Source organism: Mastigoproctus giganteus, chromosome 8, assembly GCF_048544385.1.
Source record: "Mastigoproctus giganteus isolate SK-2022 chromosome 8, ASM4854438v1, whole genome shotgun sequence".
Lineage (NCBI taxonomy): Eukaryota > Metazoa > Arthropoda > Arachnida > Uropygi > Thelyphonidae > Mastigoproctus > Mastigoproctus giganteus.
The window spans coordinates 168,255,861-168,271,921 of NC_143582.1; the positions used below are offsets into that span (position 1 = coordinate 168,255,861).

The 16,061-nt window shown below is 37.9% G+C and overlaps 1 protein-coding gene across 1 annotated transcript in view; it reads right to left on the reverse strand.

Annotated features, from left to right (window-relative positions):
- LOC150081996 (lysosome membrane protein 2-like) overlaps positions 1 to 16,061 on the reverse strand; it is a 302,034-nt gene that overhangs the window by 123,386 nt on the left and 162,587 nt on the right. Inside the window, exon 7 of the mRNA XM_090380393.1 lies at positions 7,220 to 7,292. Within this exon, the coding sequence (XP_090236519.1) occupies positions 7,220 to 7,292 (73 nt within the window). The remainder of the gene's footprint in view (positions 1 to 7,219; positions 7,293 to 16,061) is intronic.

Genomic DNA, 16,061 nt, shown 5'->3' on the forward strand with positions numbered 1-16,061 from the left:
AATGAGTTTCAAAGGGCATGATTGTGGGAGCCTGTGCATCAGGTTCTTCCATATTGAAAATAGTACATCTTGTCAGTTGCTCAAGGCCCACTGTGGTTGAGGTGTACAAAGAATGTTGTCAAATGGGCCAAACCACATCCCTCCAACAGAACTGTAAAGGATTACACAAAGTGGATGTTCATGATAAGCAAAGGGTGCAGCATATTGTATGGGTTCAACTGCAGGTCACTGTGCAACAGTTGACATTGCAAGAACAATATTGCAAATGATGTTGCACCACACACTCAGACATTCCACAGCAAAGAACCAAGAAATACCCTCTCCTGAATTCTGATCATTGTTAACATTGAATGCTCTGGTGTCAATAACATGCTGATTGAATAATGGAGGACTGGAAATGAGTGTGCTGGTTGGATGAGTCCGAATACCTGTTAAAACATGCTGACACTCCATGTGTGGTGCAAGCAACAAGTCCGTGGGGCCCATCATGCATGGTCCCCACCATCCAGGCAAGTGGCAGTTGCTTAATATGGTACATGTTTTGAGGCAAGAACTAGGATCCCCTGGAGCATACAGACCAACATTTCACTGGTGGATGCAGTCTACTGGCAGCATTTAGGAGACCATGTGCATCCATCCATGTTGCATTTCTTCCTGGACATGAATGGGATCTTCAAAGGAAATGCACTCAGAGCCTGCACTATGCACAAGTGGTTCAAGGAACACAGTGAAGCTATCACCCATCTTGAATGGCCTCCAAATTCTCCTGACCTCAATCCAATTGAACACCTGTCGGATGTTTTAGAATGGGAAGTGAAGCATATGGACACAGCTGCCATTTATCCTGATACAATTGGTGAAAGCCTTGTGCGCAGCATGGCTGCAGATACCATGGGTATCTTCAGACATCTAATGGAGTCAATGCCTAGGTGAATAGTGGCTGTTTTCCATGTGAAAGACAACCCAACACTATTAAATAGATGGTCATAATTTAGTAATTACTCAGTGTACATTTTTCACATGTGGACTCCTGTTAGAATACACATACATCTACATTTCACATAACGTGTCAATTTCACGTTTTTATTTATTTTTATTTTTTTGGTAGTCATTGGTGCATCGGCTTCTGTGACCATAATGCACCTCCCAAGGTTTTTTCAGTACTTTGATCCAAGCCCGAGGCGGGATTCGAACCCACGACCTTTGGGTTGCTAGGAAGGCACTTGTCATTTTACGTACAAACTCTTGAAATTTGTCCAATACATGTTCTCTTATCTGTGTTTTCAATAGTAAACAGTTTTTATAGATGACAGCACAAAACTTAGTTGTGAAAATCGGAAGCCACTGCATCTACTGCTGATCAGCACTGTCTAATTTTGGCTTAAAGATACAAAAATTTAATAAATTCTCAAATTCTGACCTAGGTCACAAAATCAAATTAAGTAATCCATAAACAGATGGAGAAAATACTGTTTAAAAGAAAAATGTAACAAGTTAAGTCTTCTTACATTTATTAATTCTGTCTATTTTTGGAAAATCTTATTCTCTTAGGAAGTAGATTAAAAAAACAAGAGACTTTCTTCCATGAAGAAACTCACTCCAGAGCTCAACTACTGAAAATTCAGTAGTCGAGGTCTTTTACATATATATATATATATATATATATATATATACATACACACACACACACACACACATACATATATACATATATATATAGATAGATAGATCAAGAAGTTAAAGAAGAAAACTCAATATCTGCAGTGAAAGATCAAATCTGTTGCATGACAATGTATATGCACACAATGAAAAACATTTGAGAGGCTGTCTCTTCTGTAGCAAACAAAGTTCAAGCCAACATGCTCTTCATGATATTCAGCCAGAACTGCTACCTGCAAATGTACCAATGGTAGCTTTGTTAGTTGGGGCTATTATTGGCACATCAGCATTTATTGCTACAGTGCACTATACATATGATAAGCAGTGGGTTATCTAATTCAGAGGAACAGATACATCACAACTAGTATTGGAAGCCTAGCTTTTTAGACATTTATTTCACTACACAACAGCAAGATTAGTGTGAGTGAAAGTTAATTTGCAACTGAAGAGAGGTGAATCTTATGTTATTTTACATAAAAACTGTCTCTGTAGCCGAGTGGTCAAGCATGAGGGTACAAAAGCGCTTTCAGTGACCATGGTTCAAGACATGCGACTACTATGGTGGAATGTTCTTGTATTCTCTATCTCAACTGCTCTGACCTCATGTGTTCTCTGACCTCAGGTTGTCCTAGAGTACAAACAAAAAATTATTTATATTTTGTAAATTAAATGAATGTGCCTGACTAAGCATCATGTTGTAATAGTGGGAGAATGAAAAGGATCTGGTGGTAATTGTGCAGTAGGATATGAAGTTTTCTGAACAGGGCAAAAAGACTGCAAGAGTTGCTCATCGTGTCTTGTCAATGATATACAGGAATTTTGCTAGCAGGGATAAGGGGGTGATTGTCCCCTTGTATAAGGCAATGGTCAGGCCACACCTTGAGTACTGTATACAGGTCTGGAGGCCTAATTTTAGGAAAGACAGAGCTGCTGGAACAAGTACAGAAAAGGGCAACAAGATTGGTGAGTGGAAAAAGGGTTGGTGTTACCAAGAAAAGCTTAAGTTCTGCAAATTGCAGCTTCTGGAGACTAGACACCTTGCAGGTGTCTAGTCTCCAGAAGCTGCAATTTGCAGAACTTAATTGAGGTGTATAAGGCCTTGAATGAGCAAGCTCAATGCTAATGGAATTCTTCCTCTTGCTCAGATTACTCACCTAAGGGGACAAATTCAAATTGAGGAAAGATAATTGTAGATAGATAGATGTATGGAAATTCAGCTTTCAATGGGTAGTTTATAGTTGGAACAAACTTCCATATGTTGTAGTGGAGATCAGCAACTTAAATAAGTTCAAGGCAGAACTAGACAAAACATCTGGAGCAAGTGGATGGGTGAAATGAGAGGGGATTTTTTTTTTGGCTGATGCTATATAAAGCTTACTTGCTTTCTTCCATCATATGCCCTACTAATACTAATGGTGCAAAATGATGCAAGAAAGCAAACTGATATAGCATCAGCTAAAAACCCTACACATTTCACCCATCCATACCCTCCAAGAATGTCTAGCTCTTCCTTGAATTTATTCAAACCACCCACTTCCAACAACAACAGATAGAAGCTTGTTCCAACACTCAACCACATGCTGGCTTCCTGACTTCTGCATATCGATCCTGCAACCATCCTTCAACTTTAATTTGTGTCTCTCCATGTGTGTAGTCTCATCAAAAGGAAAAATGCCATCAACATTCAGCTTACTAGATCAATTCAAGACCTTAAACATCTCAATCAGATCTCTCTGCAGGTGGCTAGTCTCCAGACACTGCAGTTTCTGGAATTACCGAACTGAAGTCTTTCTTGGTAAGAGCACCCTTTTGTTGCCTTCAACAATCTGGTTGCCCTTCTCTGCATCCATTCCAGCAGATCTATCTCCCTAAAGTGAGGCCTCCAGACCTGTTACAGTAATGACACTGAAGGAGATGTGCTCTTAAAAGAGCAAGAATTTTACACATGAGCTAATATTAGCTCTTGTATGTCGTTTAAACCAAAGCTTAAAATCTTTTTCTTAAGGGATGGTTTGAAATTTGAAAGCTTTTTGCTGGTTTTGCCAGATTAATCAATGAGACTTGCATTTTATCTCTATTATTTATGTATAATTTTGGTATGAAGTTTTCTATTAGTTGGAGAAATACAAAATTTCACAAAACTGTTGAATAATTCTTTGCCCAAGATTCCCATCATTGGAGAAGCATGTACTCAGCAGAAAACCATGCTTCTTCAATTTCAGTTAAGGTATTCAAATATGGTGGCCCTCATTTATTACTGGGTAAGTAACACTCATGAAGGTGTTTTGGGCTTGAACTGAACTTGAAGAATCTGAGAAAAAAAATATATATATATCACAAAACTTTCTAGCAGTGGCAGACACTGCCAGTTGTCACTAGGAAGTTATGATATGCAACCCAAAGCTCAAGGCCTGTTTTTCACTCTTTTGGAGGAATCAATATACCCCAGGGAAACCTAAATTAGTATTAATTATATGGTGCAAGGAAGCCATAGGCTTTTGCTGCACCAGCCAAAAAATGTTCAAAAAATAATAATAATAAAATAAACTACCTATGACTCCCTCCTTACATAGATATCCATTCAGCTGATTATGAATTTCCTCAAAATTTCAGCCTCAACTACCCATAGGGTAAACATTCCAGAAACAATAACTTCCCAGCTAAAATGAAATAATGTCTAAATCTCTTCCCCTGTAATTCGATTTATGGCCCCTAGTTCTGGAATCATTTATGATGAAAATTTCAACCTCATTCATTTTCTTTCATCCCTCAGAGCTTTATACACCTTAATCAGGAATCCTCTAAGTTGCCTAAATGCTAAGTAGTCCACATATTTAAAGTCTTTCCTCATATGGAGACCCTTTTTCCTCCACTAAGACAAGAAAATTTGTTCCTACTATCAACCACCCACTGGCTAAAGGCAAATTTTTGAACATCTATTCTACAATTGTCTTTCCTCAATTTGAATTTATGTCCCCTCAAGTGAATAATCTGAGCAAGAGGAAGAATCCCATCAGCATTGAACTTACTCAAACCATTCAAGGCCTTATACAGCTCAATTAGATCACCTCGCAAGTGCATAGTCTCCAGATGCTGCAATTTGCAGAACTGAAATCTTTCTTGGTAAGAAACCACCCTTTGTTCCACTCAATCTCTTTGCTCTTCTCTGTACCCATTCCAACAACTCTATATTCTTCCTAAAATGAGGCCTCCAGACTTGCATACAAGTCTGGAGGCCTCATTGTGTCCTGACCATTGCCTTATACAAGGGTATAATCACCACCTTGTCTCAGCTAGCAAAATTCCTATATATCATTGACAAGACACCATGACCTGCTCTGGCAGAGCCATCTGCACTGCTCAGAGAACTTCATATCTGACTGCACAGTTACCCCAGGTCTTTTTCATTCTCCACTTCACTGAGTGTAGTACCACACAGTTGGTATGTTTCTCTTGGGTTACTACTACCCATATGCAGTACTTTACATTTGTCAATGTTAAACTTCAGTTGCCACCTCCCAGCCCATCTGCTCGACTTTTATAGATCCTGTTGAATAAGTATACTATTCATTACTGTCATTAACAATCCTGCCAACCTTTGCATTGTCTGCAAATTTAGACATTAACCCTGATATACCTTCATCAATATCATCTAATAATTATAGAAACATACATGTGTAGTCTTCCATGTGCAACAGTATCATAAGCTTTCCTAAAATCCAAATATAATATCAAAATTATTTTTTTCATCCAGTCCTTTGTGACCACATCATAGTATCCAATCAAGTTTGTCACACAAGCCTTTCCCCTTAACAAATTCATGCTGTGTCTGAACTATAACTGCAGTCTTTTCTAGATGATCCTGCAGTGCTTCTTTAACCAGTGACTCCATTATTTTCTCCTGGAACAGGAGTTATACTAATGTCTGTAATTACTCTTGTCACCCTCTGATCCCCTTTGTGAATTAGGGACACATTTGCACATCTCCAGTCCATGGGAACCTTCCCCAACTGCAAGGAAGCTTTCATAATTATGGTTAAGGGTTTGCTTACTTTCTTTGTTGCCTCCTTTAATATAACTGGATAGATCCCATCCAGCCCAGGTGCCTTTTTTATGTTCAATTTCACCAATTTCTTCTCCACTTTACTCTCAGTTATAACAAAATTATTTTGCTCCCTGCTAGAGTTTGATTAACTTCTGGCATTCTCTTCCTTGAAGAACTCTGAGTGTGAATGTAGATGCAAAATACCATATTCAGTTTGTCAGCTTTCTCAGCAGGTTCAACAACAATTGAACCATTGATATCAAGTGGACCAATCTGATTCGTCCCCTCTTTCTAGAGTTTACATAAATAAAGTCTTTGCTGTTTTTCTTTGCCAAAGATGAAGAAATTCAACAAAAAGACACAGTATCTCTGAGTTCTTCCTTGAGGAAGCTTTTGGAAGATTGGACTGGTCACAGAAAGGAATCAATGTGAACGAAGAGTACCTAAACCATTTACAATTTGCAGATAACATTGTGATCATAAGCCACGATCTCATAGAATTAGAGAAAAATCTTAATCAGTATGCCAAGCTAGTAAGGATTTCGGAATAAAGACGAATATGGCTAAAACAAAAGTAATGATGAACAAGTATGCCTCAGAAAGGGATATAATCATTAAAGGAGCAGTAATTGAAAACAGATTCATATACTTATCTTGGACAAATCATTAGCTGTAACAATAATAAATGGCTGAAAGTCAAGAGAAGAATAAATTTCTTCTTCTTTTGACTTTCAGCCATTATCATTGTTTGATGGATAGCATTCAGGAAATAGTCACTTACTAAGAAGCAATATCCCAATTTGTCTGAAACGTAAAATAAGGAGCCAATGTATACTCCCCACCATGACATGGAAATGAAACTTGAGCACTCACCAAAAGAATGCAAGGGAAGCTGAAAACTACACAGCAAAGAATGAAATGAATTATATTAGGAATCAGACTGTTATATTAGAAAAGAAACACATGGATTAGGCAGCAAACACAAATAAAGGGACATTCTTATCAAAACTAAAGAACCGAAATGGACAGGAACATAGCTCGAAAACATAAGATGGACTAAGAAAACAATAGAATCATAACCAAGAGTAAAAGAAAATCTGGAAGACAACAGAGATGGACAGATGAAATTCAAGAGTTCGTGGGTAGTAAATGGATGGCCATTGCAAAAAACAGAAGGAACTGGAAAGTTGCTAGAGAAGCCATCTTGCAGTGGATTGAAAATGGCTAATGATGATATAAGTATAATGAAACATGGCACATAACCATTGCAGACTTTTATTATTTATAAAACCTGAAACAGGCTGGATTACTTGAGAATCCAGCACGGCAGACTGCTGGCAAGATTTGGAGTGTTTTTGACTGAATGCCTGTCTCATAACTTTTGTGGTCTGTGTTTAAATTGTGAATGTACACATTTGGAGTCAGTCTCTGTCTCTCTCTCTCTCTCTCTCTCTCTCTCTCTCTCTCTTTGAAATTTATACTTTAATTTCTAAGAGTTATCAATTATCAACTTACCTACAAATATCTGGAGTAAAAATGTACAATCTATTACTCTTATTTATTAATGGTGGAGGAAACTGGGATCCATCTGTAAATGGTTAGATAATGTTTAATATTACTCTTACTTGACTAAGACAACATTTTATATTAGGCACTTATTAAAAAGTAAGAGATTACCTCAATCTTTTTCGTGGAATGCCTCCAGTCAATTCTCTCATGTGTGACGAATAAAATAAGATTATAATACACACATAATTTAGGTTTGATTATAAGATATTTTTTGTATAATATGGTGCAAAATTACATCAAATTGACATCTTATTTTATTCGTCATACATGAGAGAATTGACTGGAAGCATTCCACGAAAAAGGTTGAGGTAATCTCTTACTTTTAATATATTAAAAAATCGTGGAAGTTATTGAGCCCTGTAGCTCTGAATTTTTTTTACTAATTAGGCACTTATGTTTAACACACACGGCTTTGTACCTGGCTGTAAAAAGTTCATCAATACAACTAAATGCTCTCTTGCATTTAACTCCTAAAAATGCCTGTACACTAGTCCATAAATTAAGCATTGCAAACAGCCCTTAAATTTGGGGTCTAGTCTAATGTAAAGTGTGATTATCTATGAAGGGCTTAATAAATAAATAACACCTCATGAAAAATTCAGCACATATTACAAAAATATATTTTCAGTCAATAATTCATAATACCACCCCACATCGAAACACACCTATAGTTTCAAAAATATATTAATTCCATTTCAGATATACAAACGGTAATGTAATTTAACATAATTATCACAGATTTTATAGCTGTGAAAAAAAAAAAAAACTTCCAGTTCACCTATCCATCCACCTCCAATACTTTGTCTAGGTCTTCCTTGTATTCATTCAAACTATCCACTTTCACAATAACAGATAGAAGCTTTTACAAGCAATAAACCACAAGTTGGCAGAAGGCTTCTGTACATCTATTCTGCACCCACCCTTCCTCAATATGAATTTATGTCCCCTCATGTGTATAGTCTGAGCAAGAGGAAGAATCCCATAAGCACAGAGTTTGCTCAAGCCATTCAAAGCCTTGAACAGCTCAATCAGATCACCTCACAGGTGCTTAGTATCCAGATGCTGAAATTTGCAAAACTGAAGCCTTTCTTGTTGAGAGAATCCCTTTGTTTCCCTCACCAGTCTCACTGCAATTCTCTGAATCAATCCAGCAGCTCTACATCCTATCCTATAATAGGCATAACAGAAACATTGTGCCAGTCGGAAATTGGTGATGCCCAATTCCACTACAGTATGTGGAATGTATTTAGGAAAGATAGGAGTGGAGGGGTCATGCTTCTTATCAAAAGCAGCCTGAGCAGGAAAAGAACTTTTGCTGAGCAAGAAGTTACAGCTGGCAGCATTGAACATGTGGTGTGAATTAGTTGGAAGCAGAGAAACAATGAGATGGGAGTAATCTACTTGACATAGATGGTTTGACTGTTGATGATCCTGCTCAGAAAGCAAACAAACTGAATGAGTATTTTGCATCTACATTCACACATGAGGAATTATTAAAGTTTGAAAATGGCAGAAGGTAATCAAATTTTAGCAGGATACTTAATGATTTTGTAATAACTGAGAGCAAAGTGGAGGAGAAACTGTTAAAGTTAAACATAAGAAAAGCACCTGGGGTGGATGGTATCTATCCAGTTATATTAAAGGAGGCAGCAAAGCAACTAAGCAAACCGTTAGTCATAATTATGAAAGCATCCTTGGACTCAGGGGAGGTTTGCACGGACTGGAGATGTGCAAATGTATCCTCAATTCACAAAGGGGAATCGAAGGGTGACATGAGTAATTACAGACCAGTTAGTTTAACTTCTGTTCCAGGTAAAATAATGGAGTAACTGGTTAAAGATGCATTGCAGGATCATCTAGATAAGACTGCAGCAATAATTCAGACACAGCATGGGTTTGTTAAGGGAAAGTCTTGTCTGACAAATTTGAGAGGATATTATGATGTGGTTACAAAGGAACTGGATGCAAAAAATAATTTTGATATCATATATTTGGATTTCAGGAAAGCTTTTGACACTGTTGTGCATGGAAGACTATTGTACAAATTGGAGCAGAATGGTATTAAAGGTAAGTTGCTACAATGGATAAAAGGATGGTAAATGGGAGAAAACAGAGGGTGGTAATCAATGGGTGCTGCTCTTTGTGAACTAATGTTATTAGTGTAGTTCCACAGGGTTCAGTGTTGGGTCCACTGTTGTTTTGTATATTTATCAATGATATTGATGAAGGTATATCAGGCTTAATGTCGAAGTTTGCATATGATATAAAGGTTGGCAGGGTTGTTAATGACAGTAATGGCAGTGTGCTACTGCAACAAGATCTAGATAATTTGGGCAGATGGGCAAAGAAGTGGCAACTGAAGTTTAACCTTGACAAATGCAAAGTACTGCATATGGATAGCAGTAACCCCAGAGAAACATACCAACTGTGTGGTACTACACTTAAGGTGGTAGAAAATGAAACTGTACTTTAAGCCCTGTGATGTCATCTGATTCATTAGTAATGATGAGGTCAACAATATTCTCACCCCTAGTACTTTCTCTAACTTGCCAGGGCAGGTCATGGGGTTTTGTCAATGACATATAGGAATTTTGTTAGCAGGGAAAAGGAAAGTGATTGTCTCTCTGTATAAGGCAATGGTCAGGCCATTGCCTTGAGTACTGCATACAGGTCTGGAGGCCTCATTTTAGGAAGGATGTTGATTTACTTGAGCATGTACAGCGAAGGGCAACAAGATTGGTGAGGGGAATGAAGGGATCCTCTTACCAAGAGAGGCTTAAGTGCTGCAAATTGCAGTGGCTGGAGACTAGGCACCTGCACAGTGATCTGATTGAGGTGTATAAGGCCTTGAATGGGTTGAGCACACTGAATTCTGATGGGATCCTTCCACTTGTTCAGATTACAAACCTAAGGGGGCATAAATTCAAATTAAGAAAGGACAGATGTAGAATAGATGTGCAGATATTTGCCTTTAGCCAGTGTGTGGTTAATTGCTGGAACAAACTTCCATCTGTCATTGTGGAAGTTGATAGGTTGAATAAATTTAAGGAGGAACTGGACAGGCATTTGGAGGGAATGGAGTGATTTTTTTTTTTTTTGGCTGATGCTGCATAAGCTCATACTCTTGCATCACATGCCACTACTACTACTACTACCAGAAGATTTTGAATAATATGATGAGAGTCTTTACATGCAGATGGAATGGGCAAGCAAGCATGAATGTCTTATGAGTGACTTTAATCTGTCCCAGATTGATTGGAATAAGTGGGAGGGGAAACTCATGATGGGGGAAAAACTTTTTAAATAAAGTAGATTATTTTTTGTACCAGAATGTTAGAGAAAGTACTAGGGGTGAGAATATCGTTGACCTCATCATTACTAACAAATCAGATGACATCACAGGGCTTAAAGTACAGGAACCATTGTGAGAAGTGGGCATGCAATTTTCACTTGGAAGATGAAGAAAAAATGTTTAAGTAGTAAAAAGGTACAGCCACGGGTTTTTTTTTTTAACTTCAGAGGAGGGAACCTTGATAGTTTAAGGTGCTATATGACATCTGTGAACTGAGAGGATTGCATAGGGATGGCAAATACATTTGAATTATGGAATACTTTTAAAGCAAAAATCATAGATGCCATGAATGCATATATACCTTTAAGAAAATATTGTAGGAGGAGAATGCCAAAATGGAAGAGTGCAGAGCTGGCTGGTCAAATAGAATAGAAAAAGATGGCATTGGACAGTTACAGAGCAATGAAAAGTATTGAAGCCTACAACAGGTGCAAGTTGATTTGTAATAGTGCCACAAATAAGGTCAGGGAGGCAAGGCTGCATGTAGAAAGCACTGGCCAAGGGATCAAAGAAGGAGGACAAGCAATTTTTCCTCCTTTTGGACCCTTGTGCACTTAGGTGTGGGAAAGTCTTAGACAACTCAGCTAATGTTGTGGATGAATTGAACAGGTACTTTTCATCTGTCTTTACTGACAAAAGACCCTTCATGCTCAGAAGAGACTGAGTGAGTTGGGCAGAACCATATGAAATTAATAATGCCATAATTACAGATGATAGTTTATTAGAAAAACTTTTGAGCATAAAGGCAAGTAAGGTTTCCAGAGTTAATGGCATATACCCTGTAATTTTGAAGGAGTGCATTGAACCATTCAGGTTAATTATGAGGGTATCTTTGAATTTAGGGGAGATTCCTTTGGATTGGAGAAGTACCAACATATTGCCAATACACAAAAGTGGTTCTAGGAGTGAAGTCAGTAACTACAGACAGTTTAGTCTACCTTCAGTGGTAGGAAAAATCTTAGAGGCAATGCAGGAACATTTAAATAGATATAGCATTCTGAAGGACACACAATATGGCTTTGTTAAGGGAAAATCATGCTTAACTAACTTAGTAGGCTATTTTTATACAATTACTCATGGGCTGGACTTAAAGAACAATTTAACAGTTTATTTGGATTTTTAGCAAAGCATTTGACTCATGAAAGGTTACCATATAAGCTTGAACAGGTTGGGATTACTGGTAAGATTCTAATGTGGGTTACTGGGTGGCTCTAGGGCAGAAGGCAGAGGGTTAGGATTAATGGATATTCTTCAGATTGGTGTAACAGTAGGAGTGAGTCCTCTCAAGGATCAGTTCCTGGACCATTGTTGTTTCACAATTGCATAAATGAGACCGAGGAAAGGATAGAAGGTGATGTTAAAATTTGCAGATGACGTAAAGACTGGCAGTCATTAATGATCAGTGCCAAGCAGCTCTCCTTCAGGATGACTTGAACAGACTTCAAAGATGGTCTGAGAAGTGGCAACTATGTTTCAATGCTGCTAAATGCAAGGTCTTAACAACAAATAAATTACACACTTGGTGGATTTGAATTAAAAACAGTAAGAGAGGAAACTGATTTGGGAGTTACAATACCAGTACATATGACAATTTCTGAACAGTGTTAACAGGCAGCCAGAAAAGGACAATGTCTTATCGATGATAAGATCGACAGAAAGATGACCATATGAGAAAAGACTCAGATTATGGTTGCTAGAGCTTGGCAACCAGGCACCTCAGAGGTGACCTGATTGAGATCTACAAGGCTTAGGGAGAGATTAATAAAATGAATTAAGGTGGAATTTTCATGGTTATAAAGAATTCCAGTCCAGAACTAGGGGGGGTTCGTATATTCAAATTACAGGGTTTGAGGTTTAGATTAGATTGTAGGGAAGTTCTTTCAGTGAGTTGTTGATTGCTGGAACAAACTGCCCTCACAGGTAGTTGAGGCTTAGCTTGAATAAATTCAAAAGACAACTGGATAGTTACGGGTAGGAGGAGGGAAGTATATACAAATTTGTATAATTTGAGTTTTCTTATCTACTAGTTTTTTTGTTGTCAGTGCAGCAAAAGCCTGTGGCTTCCTTCACTATTAAATTATGAGGCCTACAGACCTGTATGCAGCTCAAGATGTCACCCGACCACTGGAATAATCACCTCCTTTTCTCTGCTAGCAAAATTTCTGTATATCATTGAAAAACCCCATGAGCTGTCCTGACCACCTGTCCGCATTGCTAAGAGAACTTCACTGACTGCACATTTACCTCCAGATTGTTTTCATTTTCCAATACCCTGAATATAGAATGGTATTAAGTATATAGTATTACACAGCTGGTATGTTCATCTGAGATTACTGCTATCCATATGCAGTACATTGCATTTGTCAATATTAAACTTCAATTGGCATTTCTCAGCCATATGGCTAATGTTTCTAAACCTTGTAGCAGCATAACTTCATTACTGTCATTAATCACCCTGCCAACCTTCAGATCATCTGAAAACTTAGATATTAACCATGATACACATCAATATTATTAATAAATACAGAAAAAATGGAACCAGCACTAAATGCTGTTGACTCCACTAATAACAATGGACACTGACAGCCACTGTCTTCTCCCACTCAACCAACCCTTTATAGCAGTAACTTGCCCTAATTGCAACAATGCTCCAAATTACATAGCAGTCTTATATGCAACAGTATCAAAAGCTTTTCTGAAATCAAAGTATATGATACCAAAATTATTTTTTGCATCCAGTTCCTTTGTTACAGCATCATAGTATTCAATCAAATTGGTCAGATGATATCTCCATTTAACAAACCCATGCTGTGACTGAAGTATAACTGCTATCCTGTCTAGATGGTCCAGCTTTATTCTTAAATAGGTCATTCGATAGTTCGAATAACGTAAGTTTGAAACAGATAGATACATTTATTATCTATTATGACTACTTAGAATTTACAAACATAATGGTATAGTGTAATATATATATAACTTACACTTGATAGGAGGTACAAAATACACATACCACAAACTAGACATTGCAATATGCACATATATCTTCAATAATGTAAACTTCATAACATAACTGATGCATAATGTTATTAATGCATTAGGATATGAGTTTAGGTAGTATTTTTTTTAATTATATTGAATTTCAACCAAAATCATGTCTCAGACAAGAGCAGCAAAGAGGCTCAAGGTAGTGGGAGTGCTATAGCAAGGGGGAGAACTGAAGGGGGCAGTTATCATCTGAATTACAGCCTTATGAAATGTGCAACTTGTTTGACATTTCCAGAGCTATCAGGAACAGGATATGATATTGCCAAGGAGGATGTGTGTGCTAAATGTGAAGAGTGGGGCCTTTATGTGAGCTTGAAGAACAGGATGGATGCCCCTGAAGGATTTAAGGGGGGCATATCACACTCTCAGGGGCCTACATCAACACAACAGCGGCAATCCCCAAGGCAGAATGCACTGGTCCCACAGGAGCTAGTTGTTGGCAATTCTATTGTCAGAGAAACATGATGATATATATTGTGCGAAAAGAACAGGTGGAATAGGACCAGGGTATGTTTGCCAGGGCAAAAGTAGGTGTAGAGCAGATGTCATCTTTTATGTGCACAAAAGGTGATACTGTTGTAATGTTAACACTAATGATATTAAGAACGAAAGTTCTGAGGGCTTACTTAACAAGTACAGGGCAAGATTGGGAAGAGTTGCAAGTGATGGTCAAATTTGAAAGTGTACGTTTGGCCAGACCTAATAGGAAGAGTACATGTTGAGAGCCTTGTCAATCAATTGTGCCCTGAAGACAATGTGCATAGCTCACTGGGTAGAATTTTTTCACAGCATGGTCTGTGCTTGTTAACAGGAGAGACTGTATCTACAGAGATGGGATACACCTAAATATAAATGGTACAAGAATATGTTTGCTGATGCTATCGAGGAAGTATTAGGAGCAGCAGTAAACTTCTAGTATGGGAGTATACGTAGAAGAATAGATCAACAATATTCACAGGTTATGGTGAAAGTGATTCTTGCACTGCTTCTATTAGAACAATCAGCAGACTGGAAATCAAGGTGCCAGAGATTAACAACTGCTGGCAGACATCATGGAACAAGTAAATACATGGGCTGTGTTAAAAAAACACAGAGTAAGAATTGAAAGTACTTGCATGTACATCAATGCTAAGAGCACAGTAAATAAATCTGATGAATTTCAGGTGTTGGTCAAGACATCAAATTGGGACATTGTGACAACAGACAGGGTGTCAAAAAGATAAGGAATGCACCATTTGATTTTTTTTTTTTTAAGGAGGATTAGCGACTAAGGCCATATTACTCCGGGGATATGCGGTGGTCATTCGCTGACCTTTCCGCATCCTCCGTATTTGGTGGGCATGGGCTCGAACCCCGGTCTAATCAAGAAGCGTGTGCTACGTACTGCTGCTCCTGCCCACCTGGCTACGGAGGCACCACCATTTGATATGTGGAGTACAAATGTACAGAAAGACAGACAGGATAGGAAGGGAGGAGAGTTTGTTTATGCTATTAGTTAAGAAACTAAAAAAAAAAAAAAAAAAAACATGAAGGCAGTGATCCAGTTCACTGGCCACCCATATCAAGTCAGTTTTGTATGACATAAGCATTCAGAAAACAAGATTTGAGAGTAGAAATGCGTTATAGGTGCTTAATTGCTCTGATAAGTACAACGAACAACTGCACAGAGAAATAGTGTGCCAGTACACCAGAATGTCTTATAATGGGAGTTTAACTTTACAAATATTACCTGGAGCTTGGGGATGGTCACTCGACCACTAGCAAGACTTTTGTGAATTTATTAGATGACTATTTCCTACAGTAGGATGTTCAAGAGGCAACCAGAGATTGTAGTACTCTAATCTGATTATCAGCAGTGATCATTCATGCATTAGGAATCTGCAGATAAAGGAACCACTAAGTGGCAGTGATCACAGTATATTGATGTGGGATTTACTTAAAGATGTAAAGGAATAATAGTAGTAGAGGCATGTGATGCAAGAAAGCAAGCTTTTGTGTAGCATCAGCCAAATCAAAAAAAGCTATCCAGTTTTTAAAAATAATTCTCATTGCCATATGAAACCAAAAGACCAAAATTAAAAGGTTTAATAAAAATAAAATGGTGAAAGGAATACTATTTATTGGGCGCTTCCGTAGCCAGGTGGGAAGGAGCAGTAGTGCGTATCACATGCTTCTTGATTGGACCGGGATTCGAGCCCGTCACAACCAAATACGGAAAGGTCAGGGAATGACCACAGCATATCAGGGAGCAATATGGCCTTAGTTGCTAATGCTCCTAAAAACCAAAACAACAACATATTTCCTGTCAAATATTCATTTGATCAATAACGTTGAACCTCTACCTGACAAAATCCTAAATTATATAATTTTTTTTTCTTTTTTATATTATAT